This window comes from Aulonocara stuartgranti (assembly GCF_965226115.1).
Source record: "Aulonocara stuartgranti genome assembly, chromosome: 13".
Taxonomy (NCBI): domain Eukaryota; kingdom Metazoa; phylum Chordata; class Actinopteri; order Cichliformes; family Cichlidae; genus Aulonocara; species Aulonocara stuartgranti.
Window position 1 is genome coordinate 21,148,119 of NC_138949.1, and position 14,064 is coordinate 21,162,182.

Below are 14,064 nucleotides of genomic sequence, written 5' to 3' on the forward strand. Positions count from 1 at the left end.
GCCAGTGATTTAAATTTTATTTAACAAACAGAACATAATTAGCGAATTCAGAAACCACAAAGTAGCCCAGAAAACCAAAATAAAGAGACAATTTTCTTGTCCAAAAATACACAATGCCCATCTTCACGTACTGCCTCATTCGGATTAGTTTGGTCACGTTTGGGGGGAAAAAAAGAAGCTCTCGGAATCAACAGAACTACTCACAGGCCACAACACGGTTTAAATACGCTCAATTAGGAGAAATATAAATTACCAAAAGGTAAAGCTAAACAATTCCAACTTTACATTTGATTTTCTCTTATTTGGCCTTTTGGGAAACTGATGAATAGAGTGATACCACTCTCTTATCTGTCTGGAGATGCCTTTCTACAGAGTCGGGTGAGCTGCAACAAGTACCTCCAAAAATATCACACGGCTGCAATCAAAGTGTACAAATTACACCATTCACCACTTTTCCAGAGGATGTGTGACAGATTTGGCTGCACTATTATTTGGCAGGGACGAGTTGGCAGGCAAACAGCGAAGCCTTCGGGGTGTTTGTTCAGGTAGGCCACGGTTTGACGTGGTGTGGCAAACTTGTAAGCAAACAGTTGCTTTTTTAAATATCCATCAGTCGTGAAGTAGCATTATCATCTGGTTCTCAGTTTCTCTAACTTTTAGAGAAAGTAATATTTGATTTTCTAGCTCCATGAAGAGCAACAGACTGAGATGACATTCCCAAAAGTCGAATGTTTCTCTCTGAAATCCTGGAAATGCTCAAGCGAAATACAAAAATGTAGTTAAATAGAGTGCTTGACTTAATGTACGTACCATGCAACCACTGGAGAGCGTAACGGATCATCTCATCTGAATCTTCACCGCAAAATGTATAAGCATTTCCCAAAATGTCAAACTATTTCTTTCAGTGAAAATCAGCTGACACATCCGCAGGGGCCTTTCAGGGAAATAAAAGTTTCCTTTTGTCTTTGTCTGCTAACCATAAAATAAACAATGTTCTTACTTTTTGGACACTACACCCACACATACGAAAGAAACAGTGATAATTTCTTATTGTAGCACTGAAAAATAAATAAACCTCAATGTACAGTTAATATTACACTCATCAATACCGTTTCATCCATTTCAAATGTTCAGCAATGCTGGATTTCTGCTAGGTAATATTTGGTCAGGAAGGAAAACGAACCCAGGTAGAAATGTACACTGTGAGCATCTCTCAACGCTCACAACTAATTTCCAGTATTGTACACTGTAGTGACACAAACATTTCATTAGTAGCAGTGAATAAAAAGCACACGCTGATATTAAGCACATTGATGCGTTTGCTTCCAATCTTTTTGTGCTTCCACCTGTGGCTCAAAGATAAAAAAGGACCTTGGCATCCCTCTAGGTTTTCACAGTGAGGAGCCTAACTTTGTCCAAGCTTCTCTTTATTAAAAGGCACACTAGAAAACTTAGCTGTCCTTCAAATGATCCACACAGTAACTGCCAATTTTCCCCCACAAGACGACAAGCTCGAAAAGAAATCAGCACTTACTACTTTAAAGATGAGCAATGTTTCAGCGAGGCCAGAGTAACACCTGAACATATCTTGTGTTTCTTAACATTTCAAAGCAGTACATAATGCAAGAGATTAGTCAAGTGAAAGTGTCCTTGGAGTTTGCTTTTATCGATGGAGAGCAGCACTCAGAAACTGATATGCAAATGACATTTTTTACACAAATGTCCCACAATAACAAGCTACATCCTTGCCGCTGATGACAAACTTGCGATTTGTTTTAAATTTCCAAGCCGCTCAAGGACACATAAATATGTCATAACTGAAAGCAATTATTCACGTTGAGATTCGATGCATGAAAGAGAGGGGCGTAACCTGAAGTAAGAGGAGCCATCTGTAACTTATGTGGGATTTCGTATTCCCTGATTCTTTCAGGGATGAAGAGGTTGATTCATCATCTTCATGTGCTCTTTCAGCATTTTAAAATGCTTCCCTGCCCACCACTGTTTATTTGGATGACGTTTGTGCAATTATAGCATCCAGCAGGCTTTAGCAACCAGCCAGAGATGGTGTGAACGGCTGCCAAGAAGCAGGACATGCAATCCACGCAAGTCCCTCATTTTACAGGCTTTCTAAAGTTGTATCTGGTACGTCTGCGTGAACATTTTCTTTACCCTGACATGCAGCAAAGACGCTTCTTTCTTCCCTGTCTCCATCCCAAACGTACAACATCCTCTCGCCTCCTTCCTCCTCCTCCTCACTGATTTACATGCTCATTCACCGCCAGCGTGACCTTCTGCGGTGACAACATTCACACTTTTTTACCCTTTGCGCAATCTTGCTTTGGCTGACATTCACAGAAGCACAGCAGGTGCTGAGATATTCAGCAGAACACTTCATTTATAACCCAACAGAGCTCCCTTTCCGGCTTTTCTTCACCCTGTAGGGTCAGACATTTCTTTGTGTTTTATTGCTAGAGAAGCACTTTCACCACAAACACACCACACTCGCCACATTCTTTCTCTGTCTTTCTACTCATTCCTCACCGCGATCTGATCTTGCCATGAGCTTCTACTTAAAAAAAAACCCCAAAAAACACTTTAACCAAGGCGGCCTGAAAAACTGCAACGGAGCAGCTGGTGAAACCACCGATTTATTTCTCCACTCCTCTGGACAATTTTAATTCTCATAAAACTAGCCAGCAGTGATGCTATCACCAGCAGACTGATGAGCTACTGTGGCAAAGTAGGACAGATGCCTCTTCAGATTACTTCTTCTCTTCAGTGGAAGTAGGTCAAGGTGTGTTGTTGTTGTGCTGTTACTACACAAAAATGTGTCTCCGTTGATCACACTGTACGTTTGGATTGATCTCTGATGAATCTCAGTGGACCAACTGTTAGCTTGCTAAGGATGTGCATTAGACATGATATAATTAAAACGCTTTAATGGTGGAGTTTAAAGTACCTGAGCCAGACTGCACACGCAAACGATCAAGGCTTGTGCCGTGTCTTTACAAAGTCTCACATGGCTTTGACAATGTGCCGAGCTGAACCTGACATCGCCTATCGAGCCTACGTGCTCCGGTAGGTCTTGATGATATCTTTGATTGTCCTCCTGCAAATGGGGCAGCACGCGTTCGCCATCTTCTTGAGTTTGAGACCGCAGGCGTAGCAGAGACACATGTGCCCACAGGCGTAGAGGACCGTGTCCACTGCATTCTCATAGCAGATGGTGCATTCATCACTCCATGAGCTGGAACAGGATGGGAAGGTGGGGGACTCTGGATGGTTAGAGAATGGAGAGCTTGGGGTTGTACCTGGGGTGACAAAAGAAAGCCATTAGAGATATGAGAGTCTGAAGGTGAGGCAGAAAAACGGAAGAAACCTTCCAGGTAGTTCACCCAGACAGATTCAGCTCTGCTCAATCCGACGTACCCTACATCCAACGCATCTTTTATTTTACCTGTCAGCACTATTCCCCTATTTTTCCTGCTAATGAAGCTTCAGGACAACTTTGTGCAAGAATAACTGAGTGCGCACTCCAATCATCACTCCTGTTTTGCTGTCATACTGCCGGCAGCTTGGGACGGTAGTGATGTCAAAGATCGCTGCTTCACATCACCAAGGTAAATATTTGCTTCATGCACTGACGTGCTCATCGCGACTTGACGTCTTGGTGCTGTTCAGTCAGCGTTTGCGTGCTGCTGGCTGTTTCACTGCTCTGTTGCACCTCTGCATTTTAATAAATGTAAATTTCATAAACATTTTCTTTTTATAAACACAATGGAAAATCTGGAAAAAACAAGGCATGTGGAAATACTTGAATCGGAGACCATGACATGGCTTGTAAAGATGTCACGAAACTTCTCCGAAAAGATACGCAAAGAAAGGAAAGAAAAAAACCCAAAACGCTCGGACAAACCTGTTGAGGAGGAAAAAAGCGTGTGGTAGTTGGAGTTGAGACTTGAATTGAGGTTGATATTCAAAGGAGTGTTGAGGTTGGACTCAGAGTTGCCACTGCAAAGCATTGTGGGTGTGTTTGGTGTAAATGATGGAGAGCTGGGCACCGATGGGCCTCGCAGGTCTGGGTGCTGAGATGAGCCTGGGGATAGAGAGGAAACGATACCTTTATAGAAGTATTCAAAAGTGCCAAAGTTTCACATGCAAAGATTAAACATTTCACTTTTCAATCGTCCGCATCTTTGAGAGTCAGGGCTGATAATTAGCTAATGTAGGAGGTTTGATGTCTTGTTACATCTCTGTCGCTATCTCAGCCTGTCATTCTCTCCCTTACACGTACGTCAAATATTCTCTATCACCAAGCAGATGACTTATGAGTCTACAGTGTGTGTGTAGGCGTGTGAGTGAGTCAGGAGCCTATGAATTGATGTAATCTCCCCTCACCCTACTTTTCCTTCTTCCTTCACGAGCCCACAATACCTCCGGGTAGGGTACAAAAAAAACCCCTCTCTACAGACGCTCTCTTGTGCGTCCCATGTGATGTGTCCCCATCCGCAACCGATAACTACAGGCTCTAGCGTCATACTGGCACTTCATCTCTCCTCACAGAAGAGCGTACCAACCCCGATTTCATAGAAAAACAAAATCTGATCAAGTCTGCCTGGCAGTGATGTAGCATTGTTGTTTTACATTGAAATACTGCTACACAGTTGGTTTGGTCACTTACTTGGCGCCACCATGCTTCCATGTGTCAAATTATCTAATGTCAGTGGTTTTCATTCAATTCCACTATTTGCTTATCCAAATTTTCTTACAATACAATGTGGAGTGGAGAACAAGAAAAAAAACGAAGAACCACAGATGGTGGGAAAATGCAGGAAAAAAGCAAAACGCTGTAAATTCACAAAAAAAGGAAGGGAAAACGTTAATAGGGTTTGTAAAATGTATACAGTTTGTTGCGTAACTGTAGCTACGTGCCCCTATTCGCTGCCCTGAACTCTGATGCCTTTTCCTTGGACCACTTGAACCGCTTGCAGTTCAGTTTCAGCTTATGTAAACAAGTCATAGTAGCTTTTTAATCATGCAACCACCAGTGTGTTTGTGTGAAAGAAAGAAGAAAAAAAAAATCAGTAGATGGAGCAAAGTCTGCATGAACACACTGCTTCTGGTTATGCGTGCTTAAACGTTCCCTAATTTGCTTGCATTTAAGGTCAGCGCTGGGACTGATGATCGCAGCACTTTGCTGAGACACACTCTTCTCAGAGTCATCTGTTTATTTATTCCTAAAGTTATTATATATTTTAAAGTGAGAGGACATATGCATACAGTAGCATTTAAACGGTACTCCATTAAGCGCTTATGTGGCAGCTCTGAGTTAATGTGTTGGTGAACTCCAATAAGGCCAAATGGATAACCTTCTTGTCTATTCATGTACCCTTCTGTCTTCTCTTGTATTATGCATTCATGGCTGGCTGTGAGATCGTGAGTATGTGTGTCTTTGGTTGTGCTGGCAGTGCAGGAGACTTATTTGTGGTTGAGCATGTGTATAGTGGCTTTCAACACTTGTTTATTTACACATCAAGCAATTATGGATGAACATTAGCATTCCTCCACCAAACCCAAGTTTGATATTCGCTCTCCTTTTAGCCCTGTTTTACCCCCCACTTAACTCCTCCATTCATCCAGTACTGCATATTTTCTTTTAGCAACTAGCTTATGTGCTAGTACAGTGAACTCACTGCCATGCTAAACGTGTTTTCCTGGTGTCAGGTGTGAGGGAAACTCATTTTTTAACTGTGTTTTTGTCCCCATAAATTTTGCTAAAGGTTGACTAAATATTATTCTTTTTTACCACCATACCCCAAAATCCAATCAATTATGAGTCAGCTCTAGTTACTGCAATGCAGCCATGGGTTTTATATTAACGATGGATGTCATACCAGCATTTAAAAGAAAACAAACAAGCAAGACATAAGGAGGTGGAGGAGGAAAGGCAGCCAAATCATAAAACATACCCTGCTTTGTCTTCTATTTTACTCTAAATGGGACCATAATTTAGAAAATGAACATCATGTAGTATTAAAGAAGACCTGAATCTAGTGATTGAGACCACAGACTCACTGGAAAAGTATTTGATGAGATCATGAAATTAGTAGTAGGGTCATTTTCTCGTACTATCAGATTTCATTTGGGAACCAAAGAAGCGACCTTCTGCTGGCCATCTGAAAGATTGCTAGATTTTGATATTCTGTTTTGACAGCAAATAGAAAAATGCTGCAAAAGCACACACAACCCCCCCCCAAAACAATAGAAGTGGAACATAACTCACAAAACAAAATAGGAATTCTTTTGGGGCGACAATAACGTGAAGCAACAGCTGCAGAAGTGACGAACTAGCAGTAAACAGCTAATAGCAACATGTATCTACAGGATTATATGAATAATGCACTTGCATCTACTTCTCCATCATAACACTGATGAACCGTTTGCTTCCTTTAAGCGTGTCTCAATGCAGTCCTTCACTTGCTTTGGTTTCTCTCACTTCTGCAGCTGTTCTATCACGTTAGCTTCTCTGTGTTTTGTGAGATTTTTTTTTCTAACCAAGAACACGTTAATAGGGTTTGTAAAATGTATACAGTTTGTTGCATAACTGTAGCTACGTGACCCGATTTGCTGCACTGAACTCTGATGCCTTTTCCTTGGACCACTTGAACCGCTTGCAGTTCAGTTTCAGCTTATGTAAACAAGTCATAGTAGCTTTTTAATCATGCAACCACCAGTGTGTTTGTGTGAAAGAAAGAAGAAAAAAAATCAGTAGATGGAGCAAAGCCTGCATGAACACACTGCTTCTGGTTATGCGTGCTTAAACGTTCCCTAATTTACTTGCATTTAAGGTCAGCGCTGGGACTGATGATCGCAGCACTTTGCTGAGACACACTCTTCTCAGAGTCATCTGTTTATTTATTCATAAAGTTATACATTTTAAAGTGAGAGGATGTATGCATACAGTAGCATTTAAACGGCACTCCATTAAGCGCTTATGTGGCAGCTCTGAGTTAATGTGTTGGTGAACTTCTGGTGTGTTTTGCCCAGAGACAGTGCTCCTGACTGGACAGTTTTTTTGTGAACACTAGAGTCCATCTGGGGCAAACATCTATATAACATTAAGTCACTTAAATCACCTTTTCTCTCAATTCTGACGCTCAGTTTGAATTTCAGCAGGTTATCTCGACCATGTCTATATGTCTGAATGTGTTTGGTTGCTGATGTGCGATTGGCTGATACACAAGCAGCTGAACAGGTGTACTTAACAAAGTGGCCGGTGACTGTACAGTCTATTCATAGCCAACGCATTAAGCTCCACAAGCAACACCAAGTGGCATGATACAAGCTGTCCTGTCCTACTGGTGAAGGATTTTGGAGCTGTCTGCAAGAATACCTGCAGAGTTTTCTTGCATCAACTACATTTTTTGATATTGTGATTGATCAAAATTAACATAAATATGTAAGGCACAAATTTTAAAAGATGCCAGTTCAGCAGCTAATTCTGAGTAACTGCCATCTAAAACAGAGTGCTAAAAAATAAGTAGCATTAGTATTAAAAAATACATTTTTTAATACTAATGCTATTACTATAGATCACAACTTTATAACAAATGGTTCATTTAAACCCTAATTTAAGAAGAGGTTACTTGCTGTGGGGAGCACAACCACAAAAATGAACTGAAAGAAGCTGGAAGCTCTGTGGTCAGAGTTAGGTGATAATTCTCTGCCGAATCTTTCTTGAAAATATTAATAAATTACAGCTCATATATGTATTAATCACATTTACAACTGAAATTAGCATGTAATTACACGAGTAGACCCTTAGACCGACCCATGAAAAGATCAAATCACTGTTTCTGAGATAACATGGACAAAATGACCACGTGAGAGCAACAGTCTCCCATCTGTTCCGCTTCACGGGCTTGACAACACCCAGCCACGACAAACTGTCACTTGCCTCACTGGCTAGATGTTTCCATGGCAACTCATGGCGTGCGGGATGCTGCGAGTGGGTGAGCAGAGTCGTCACAAATGCACTCCCCACAGCTGGAGTGGGTAATGACTCGAAGAATGCTCATACCCCCAAAGAATCAGGATGGGAGGGAGAAAGAGGAAGAAAAAGGCAGAAGGAAAAGAGGAAGTACAGAGATGACTCGAGGACCAGTGTGACAGGAACTGGCTGTGGGTGGAAAACCCAGCATTGCAATTCTCCATGCAATTACATTTTAATAATGCATATGGAGGGCATCATGAGGAGCGATCACAGGCACCCTCCTGATACATAATGCTGACTGCTGGGAGCCCACGCAAGACAGAAATAACCTCTTCAGTTCCTGGTCTGACTGACTACATGAAAGGAGAGAGAGCAGAGAATCCACAGATGAATTATTATAGAAAAAAAAAACTAACCAACCAGAGTATTTTGACCCTCTTTTTCATCTCAAATGTTAGATTTTCTATGAAAAGATGTCTATCGTGTAATTCTGAGCTGTAAGAAAACTGTTCTCTATCAAGACTTAATCTGCGATGAAGATAAACAGATCACAAGCACTCACTCATGATTCCTGCCTGCTGTGATATTTTACCAATACAGGCAAATAAACTATGTCCAAGCTCCAGCTTATAAAAATCCTTAAAGTGCAGGAGACTTACCACTGAGGAAATCAAAATAAATATTTCAATCTTAACCTCGTGAGGGCAGATGCTGAATGTCAAATGACCTAGAAAAATAACCTTTTACTGACACGAGGGCCTTCAATTTTCCACCTACAGTAAACCCTGTTTTGAAACTCTCCCAAAGAGATTCAAATATGTACAGAGTAGACTGATTACATGTTCTGAAGAGTTGAACAATCAAGTGATCTGTAGCTCTTGGACAGAGCCTGAAGGCAAATCAATTTCCTCAAAGCTCCCTGAAAAGAAATCTGTTTTTACTCAGTCATAATCACTACAGCATTTACATATAACCCATATCATTTCATTTCCAACCAAGAAATTATTTTGGAGAGCGCAATTATCTGTTCCTACTTTTTTTCATTCTGAGTCCTGAACTGTGTACGCACACCCACACTTTTAGTTCAGAGTACCTTGAGGTAACGTCACGTTACCACTGTGTGAAATCTGCTGGAATCAAACCCAGCTGATATGAATTCTGTTCATCCGACGGTACAAAGTTAACATTCACGGGCAAATCGTGGGGGTTGGATGTAAATTCCAAAAGCGATATATGAGTTGATAAAAAGGCAGAGAGCAGCCCCAGACAACAGAGGAGGGAGAAACTATTTCATGACTTGACTGAGTGGGAATTCAGCTTCCAAAGGTCATTCCACGATCACGCACTCAGTTAAGAACGGAAAGTTACAACTGACACCCTGCAAAGATCTGTGAGCACAACTGATTTCCTTGAACGAAGATTTAATTATTCAGAAGGAGGAAAAAGGAACAAAAATCTTGAAAAACTGAAATCTAATAAAAGACTGAAATCTAATTACCAAAAACTCATTTTCTAAAAGGGCTGTGGCTCGACAGTTAAACATGGCTTCAATGCAAGCAGCTCTTAGGTAAAAAAAATCTTAGTGTTTTCTGAGGGAGCAATAACAGTGATGGAGTCCATTCTTGTGATAGCTTAGGTTTTTCCTGAATTTGTTCTAATCCAAATTTGATTTAAGAACATAAAAATAGATTTTTAGGTATCACACACACACACACACACACACACACACACACACTGAAAAGATAAAAACATGAAAAGATCAACTGAATCTACCTAAAATCCTGAGTTGTGTGATGGTGCCGTGCAGACCGAAGAACATCCAGAGAGGCCTGGAGTTATCGACGCACAGCTGCATCCCTGCACTGACGCCATTATGGCTCATCATAACCTCCCCCTCTGCGTTCACCACAAAGCCCAAGATATCGCCGCTGTGGAGTGGCATCGCTACGCGACGCACAGCCCAGAATTCCTTGCGGTCAACCAGGGACTCTGGGTTAGACGGCAGATCAATGGGCCTCAGGGTGGCAGGGTCACAGGATGTCACGCCATAAGAAAGCGACCCGGGCCGCGAGACACCTGCTTTCACCTTCACAAATACAGTCTCTGAGCAGCGCATTGGTCGGCTGGTGAACACCAATGTCCTTTCATCACCGCGGTGATCCAGCTGAGCCACCGTGTGCTTATCCAGCACGGTTACGTGGATGCCGTGCACAGAGTGAAAGTGCAGATCATTGTCCAAATGGCTGGGCAGAAGCGAGCACTGCTGTGAGTTCTGTGAGTTTTGGGGCACATGGCAGGAGGAGGAGCTGCTCAGGGGATGTAGCTGCTCCTCATCCTCATCATCTTCCTCCAGATGCATCTCTTGCTGCTGCAGGCTCAGGTCACACAGGCTGACGGAGAGGCGAGGGTCACCACTGCTTCGCTGAATGGCGGTCTGGTGGGCGGAAGCGAGAGAACGAGGACGCAGGCAATCCAGTGGGACCATCTCGCTGTCTGTGGAAAAAAGAAGAAAAAAAGAACACACACACACACAGCGATATTATGTAATCACTTGTTTGTGGTGGGTTTTTTTTGTTTTTTTTTTTACAGAGCACATTTTTATTAGCACTCTGGCTTTACAGCTGCAAAAAATGAATCAATTTACAGTCTTTGCAAGTAGAAAACAGAGTCAGGAGGACTAAATGAAATTAATGTAGCCACTTAGTAATCTGCATATTTCCTTGTATAACACTATTTTGTTTTATATCCTCAGTCTATACACTGTTTATTCATCACACCTGCCACTCTAAACAAATGGTGGCTTCCGGCTTCTCTGTTTTATAACATATTCATTCTAAAGCTCTCTCTGCACTAAGGCTTCAAAAGTATGAACAAAATTTTTCAATGTTTATATGTTCCCGAAACATATCAGCACTTTAAGTGGGGGAAAGCTATAGCTGCAGGCCCAGTGGCTCCATCACAGTAGGACATAACAGCTTTATGTAACACTGAAGGAAAAAGAGGTCCTGTGTTTGAGGCCCTGTCTCGCTGTCTCTAGCTCAGGGTCCTGTGGTTTCTTTTGCTTGTTTCTTACAGTCATGGTAAAAAGAAAGTACACCCTCTTTCAGTTTTGAGGTTTTATGTATCACAACATGATGAAAATACACTGGTCTCTCGCACGTCTTAAAATTAAGTAAATGCAACCTCTGCTGAACCACATGACATGAGATTTGTGCCATTACTTATTCAACAGACACTGAGCCAACATGCAGACACAGCGTGTGAAAAACTACGGACATTTTCACTGCTTCAAGTAGGAATTAGGAGGGTAAGTAGGAGCCAGGTGCTGCTCATTAAATGCACTTGATTAACTGATCATCAGCAAGTGTGAGCACCTCTATAAAAGCAGAAGATTTAGCAGTTGGCTGCTCTAGTATATTCAGGTATATGTTAACACAATGCCAAGGATGAAAACTTATCTTAGAAAGTCAATTACTGCTACCCATCAATCGTTCTAGGACATCCCAGCTAATTCTGCTAAAGGTCAGATTGTACAGTGCAACAAACCTAAAAGCTACGTCTTAGACCCTAAAGGCCTTAGTTAGCAAGTTACATGTTGAAGTTCATGACCTGTCCAACAGCTAAAGCTTGTCAAATTAGGCCATGCAACAGAACAATGATCTCAAGGACAGCAGCAAATCTGCAACAGAATGGTTGAAAAAGAAAAGCGATTTCCCAGTCAAAGTCTTGAATTCAACCAGAATGAAACTGTAGGTGGACCTTAAGAGAACTGCGCATAAAACAAATACCTGCAAACCTCAATGAACTGAAGCAACGTAAAGAAGACCGGGCCAAAATTTCTCCGCAATGATGTGAGAGACTAATAAGGTCATTCAGAAAACAATTACTTTAAGCTGTTACTGCTAAAAGTTGTACAAGCTACTGAATCACGGGGTGTATTTAATATTTCACACTCTGCTTCTGCATTTGGGTTTAGTTTTTGTTAAATAAATGATGGAACAGTGGAAACTGCTGGGTGTCATTTTACACCTAAGGCTAGATTTAAATAATTTTAATAGCTGCTAAAGAAAGATGATTTTCTTAAACTATGTCCTGATATGTTAAAGCCTAGAACTGATAAAGGGTGCACTATTTTTTTTTCTACCATAACTCCAAGTGTGCAAGTGAGACTTACCACAGCTCCAGTCCTCCGAGCCTTTAAATGCAAAGATTATATTTCCAAAAATTTACTGAAGCCAGTTTATATATAGTCTTTGTCAGAGAGTAAAACCATATGTATACATCCAAATAGCTACCACAAGTGTTTACAAAACAAACTGCCTCAGCACCAGCAACTTAATATACCTCTGTCTACTGGTGACATTTTCAGCTATGTGTCTGGATGCTAAAATCAGCTTTTTTCCAATCGTTGAAAGGTAAAGGGACTCCTAAAAACGGCATTACATGTCTCTCCATGCTCTCCACCCCACCTCACAAATAGGCCTTCCTGTGCTAAATCTGCTCACTGTTAAATAGAAACCACACAGGAGCATCATTAAAAAAAAAAAAGAAAACACAGCGTGAGTGTGCTTTCCATGCACACAGATCATCTGCATCATGGCACGCTTGGGGACACAGAGACATATTTAACACGGCCATCTAAAACAAGCTAAAATTAGGCTGATTGGACATCTGAGGAGAGCAAGCAGAGGGCAGGCTGAGAGATGAGTGACATGACGGCTCCCAGCCTCGATCTGCTTTGGGCTTTCCCTTTGAGAAGTGGATGAAGAAGGAGAGCGCAGCAAGGGACGACCTGACAAAAAAAAAAAAAAAAAAAAAAAAAAAAAAAATAGGGTAGGCACTTGAATGAAAGGGCAGACCTCAACATCTCTCCTTTATCAAACAAAGATGGCACATCTCCGGCTAGCCTCTGATAAAGTGCTTGACATTCATTACTACCTCAGCCAAGAGCGTGCACGATCAGGCACGAGAGTCTTATTATTAGCCGCCTTATCATCTTCAAGGCAAAGTTAGCCGACTTACAGGAGATAATTTCTATTCTTGCTATTAAAGCTTCCTGTGGTTCACAGTTTTGGTTTCTGAGATTGGCGCAGCACTCAAGCCAAGCTGTGAGGGGAATAGTAACATTCAAAGATATACAAAAGATAAAAGAAGACCAAACAAAGAAAGACAAAGACGTGAGGCAACTAAATATGTATGAGCTCTTCCTGGGTTTAGCCTGAAAAGAGTCTGGGAAAGAATTTTACTCATGAAACTTTTGACAAACTATGAAAATCTTTGGGTAATACATGGTGAAGCTTGAAACACCTAATACACCACATTTATCTTCTGTCTGATAAAATGTGCAAAACAATGTCTTTTTACCAAGTATCAAAATGGGGAAGCAAGGTGATTTAACTGTCTGTGAATGTAGCATGGTTGTTGGTGCCAGACGAGCTGGTCTGAGTATTTCAGAAACTGTAGATCTACTGGGATCTTCTCATAAAACCATCTCCAGGGTTTGCAGAGACTGTTCCAAAAAAGAGAAAATACCCAGTGAGCTCAGTCCTGATGGAGAAAATGCCTTGTTGATGCCAGAGGTCAGAAGAGAATGGCCAGAATGCTTGAAGCTGCTAGGAAGATTGAGAAAATGTTGCCTGGACTGATGTGTCTCAGTTTCTGCTCTGAGGGTAAGAATTTGGCATGGACTATCCTTCCTTGAATGTGTGGGTGATTCTTGGCATGCTTTGGATCCCTTAGTACCAAATGAGCATCATTTCAAGTATTAGTGCTGACCACCTCCATCCCTTTATGGCCTGAGTGTACCCATTTTCTGAAGTCTGCTTCCAGCAGGATAACGAAGGATAACAAAGCTTAAATGATCTCAAACTGATTTCTTGAACATGACATGAGTTCACTCAACTCAAATGGCCTCCATAGTCTCCAAGCCACCAAATAAAGCAGCTTTGCGATTGCGGCGATTCAGACCACGGATGTGCAGCAACTGTGTGATGCTATCATGTCAGCATAGAGCAAAATCTCTGAAAAAACTGTTTCCGGCACTTTGTAAATCTACGTCACAAACATTTAGG

At 41.6% G+C, this 14,064-nt stretch overlaps 1 protein-coding gene across 1 annotated transcript in view; it reads right to left on the minus strand.

Annotated features, from left to right (window-relative positions):
- The window catches only part of LOC309720347 (E3 ubiquitin-protein ligase NEURL1-like), a 36,015-nt gene continuing 21,951 nt past the window's right edge, over positions 1-14,064 (minus strand). The window contains exons 4-6 of the mRNA XM_082557187.1: positions 9,767-10,486; positions 3,917-4,096; positions 1-3,311 (exon numbers count right to left, since the gene is read on the minus strand). Coding sequence (XP_082413313.1) covers positions 3,067-3,311; positions 3,917-4,096; positions 9,767-10,486 — 1,145 coding nt within the window. The 3' untranslated portion in view covers positions 1-3,066. The remainder of the gene's footprint in view (positions 3,312-3,916; positions 4,097-9,766; positions 10,487-14,064) is intronic.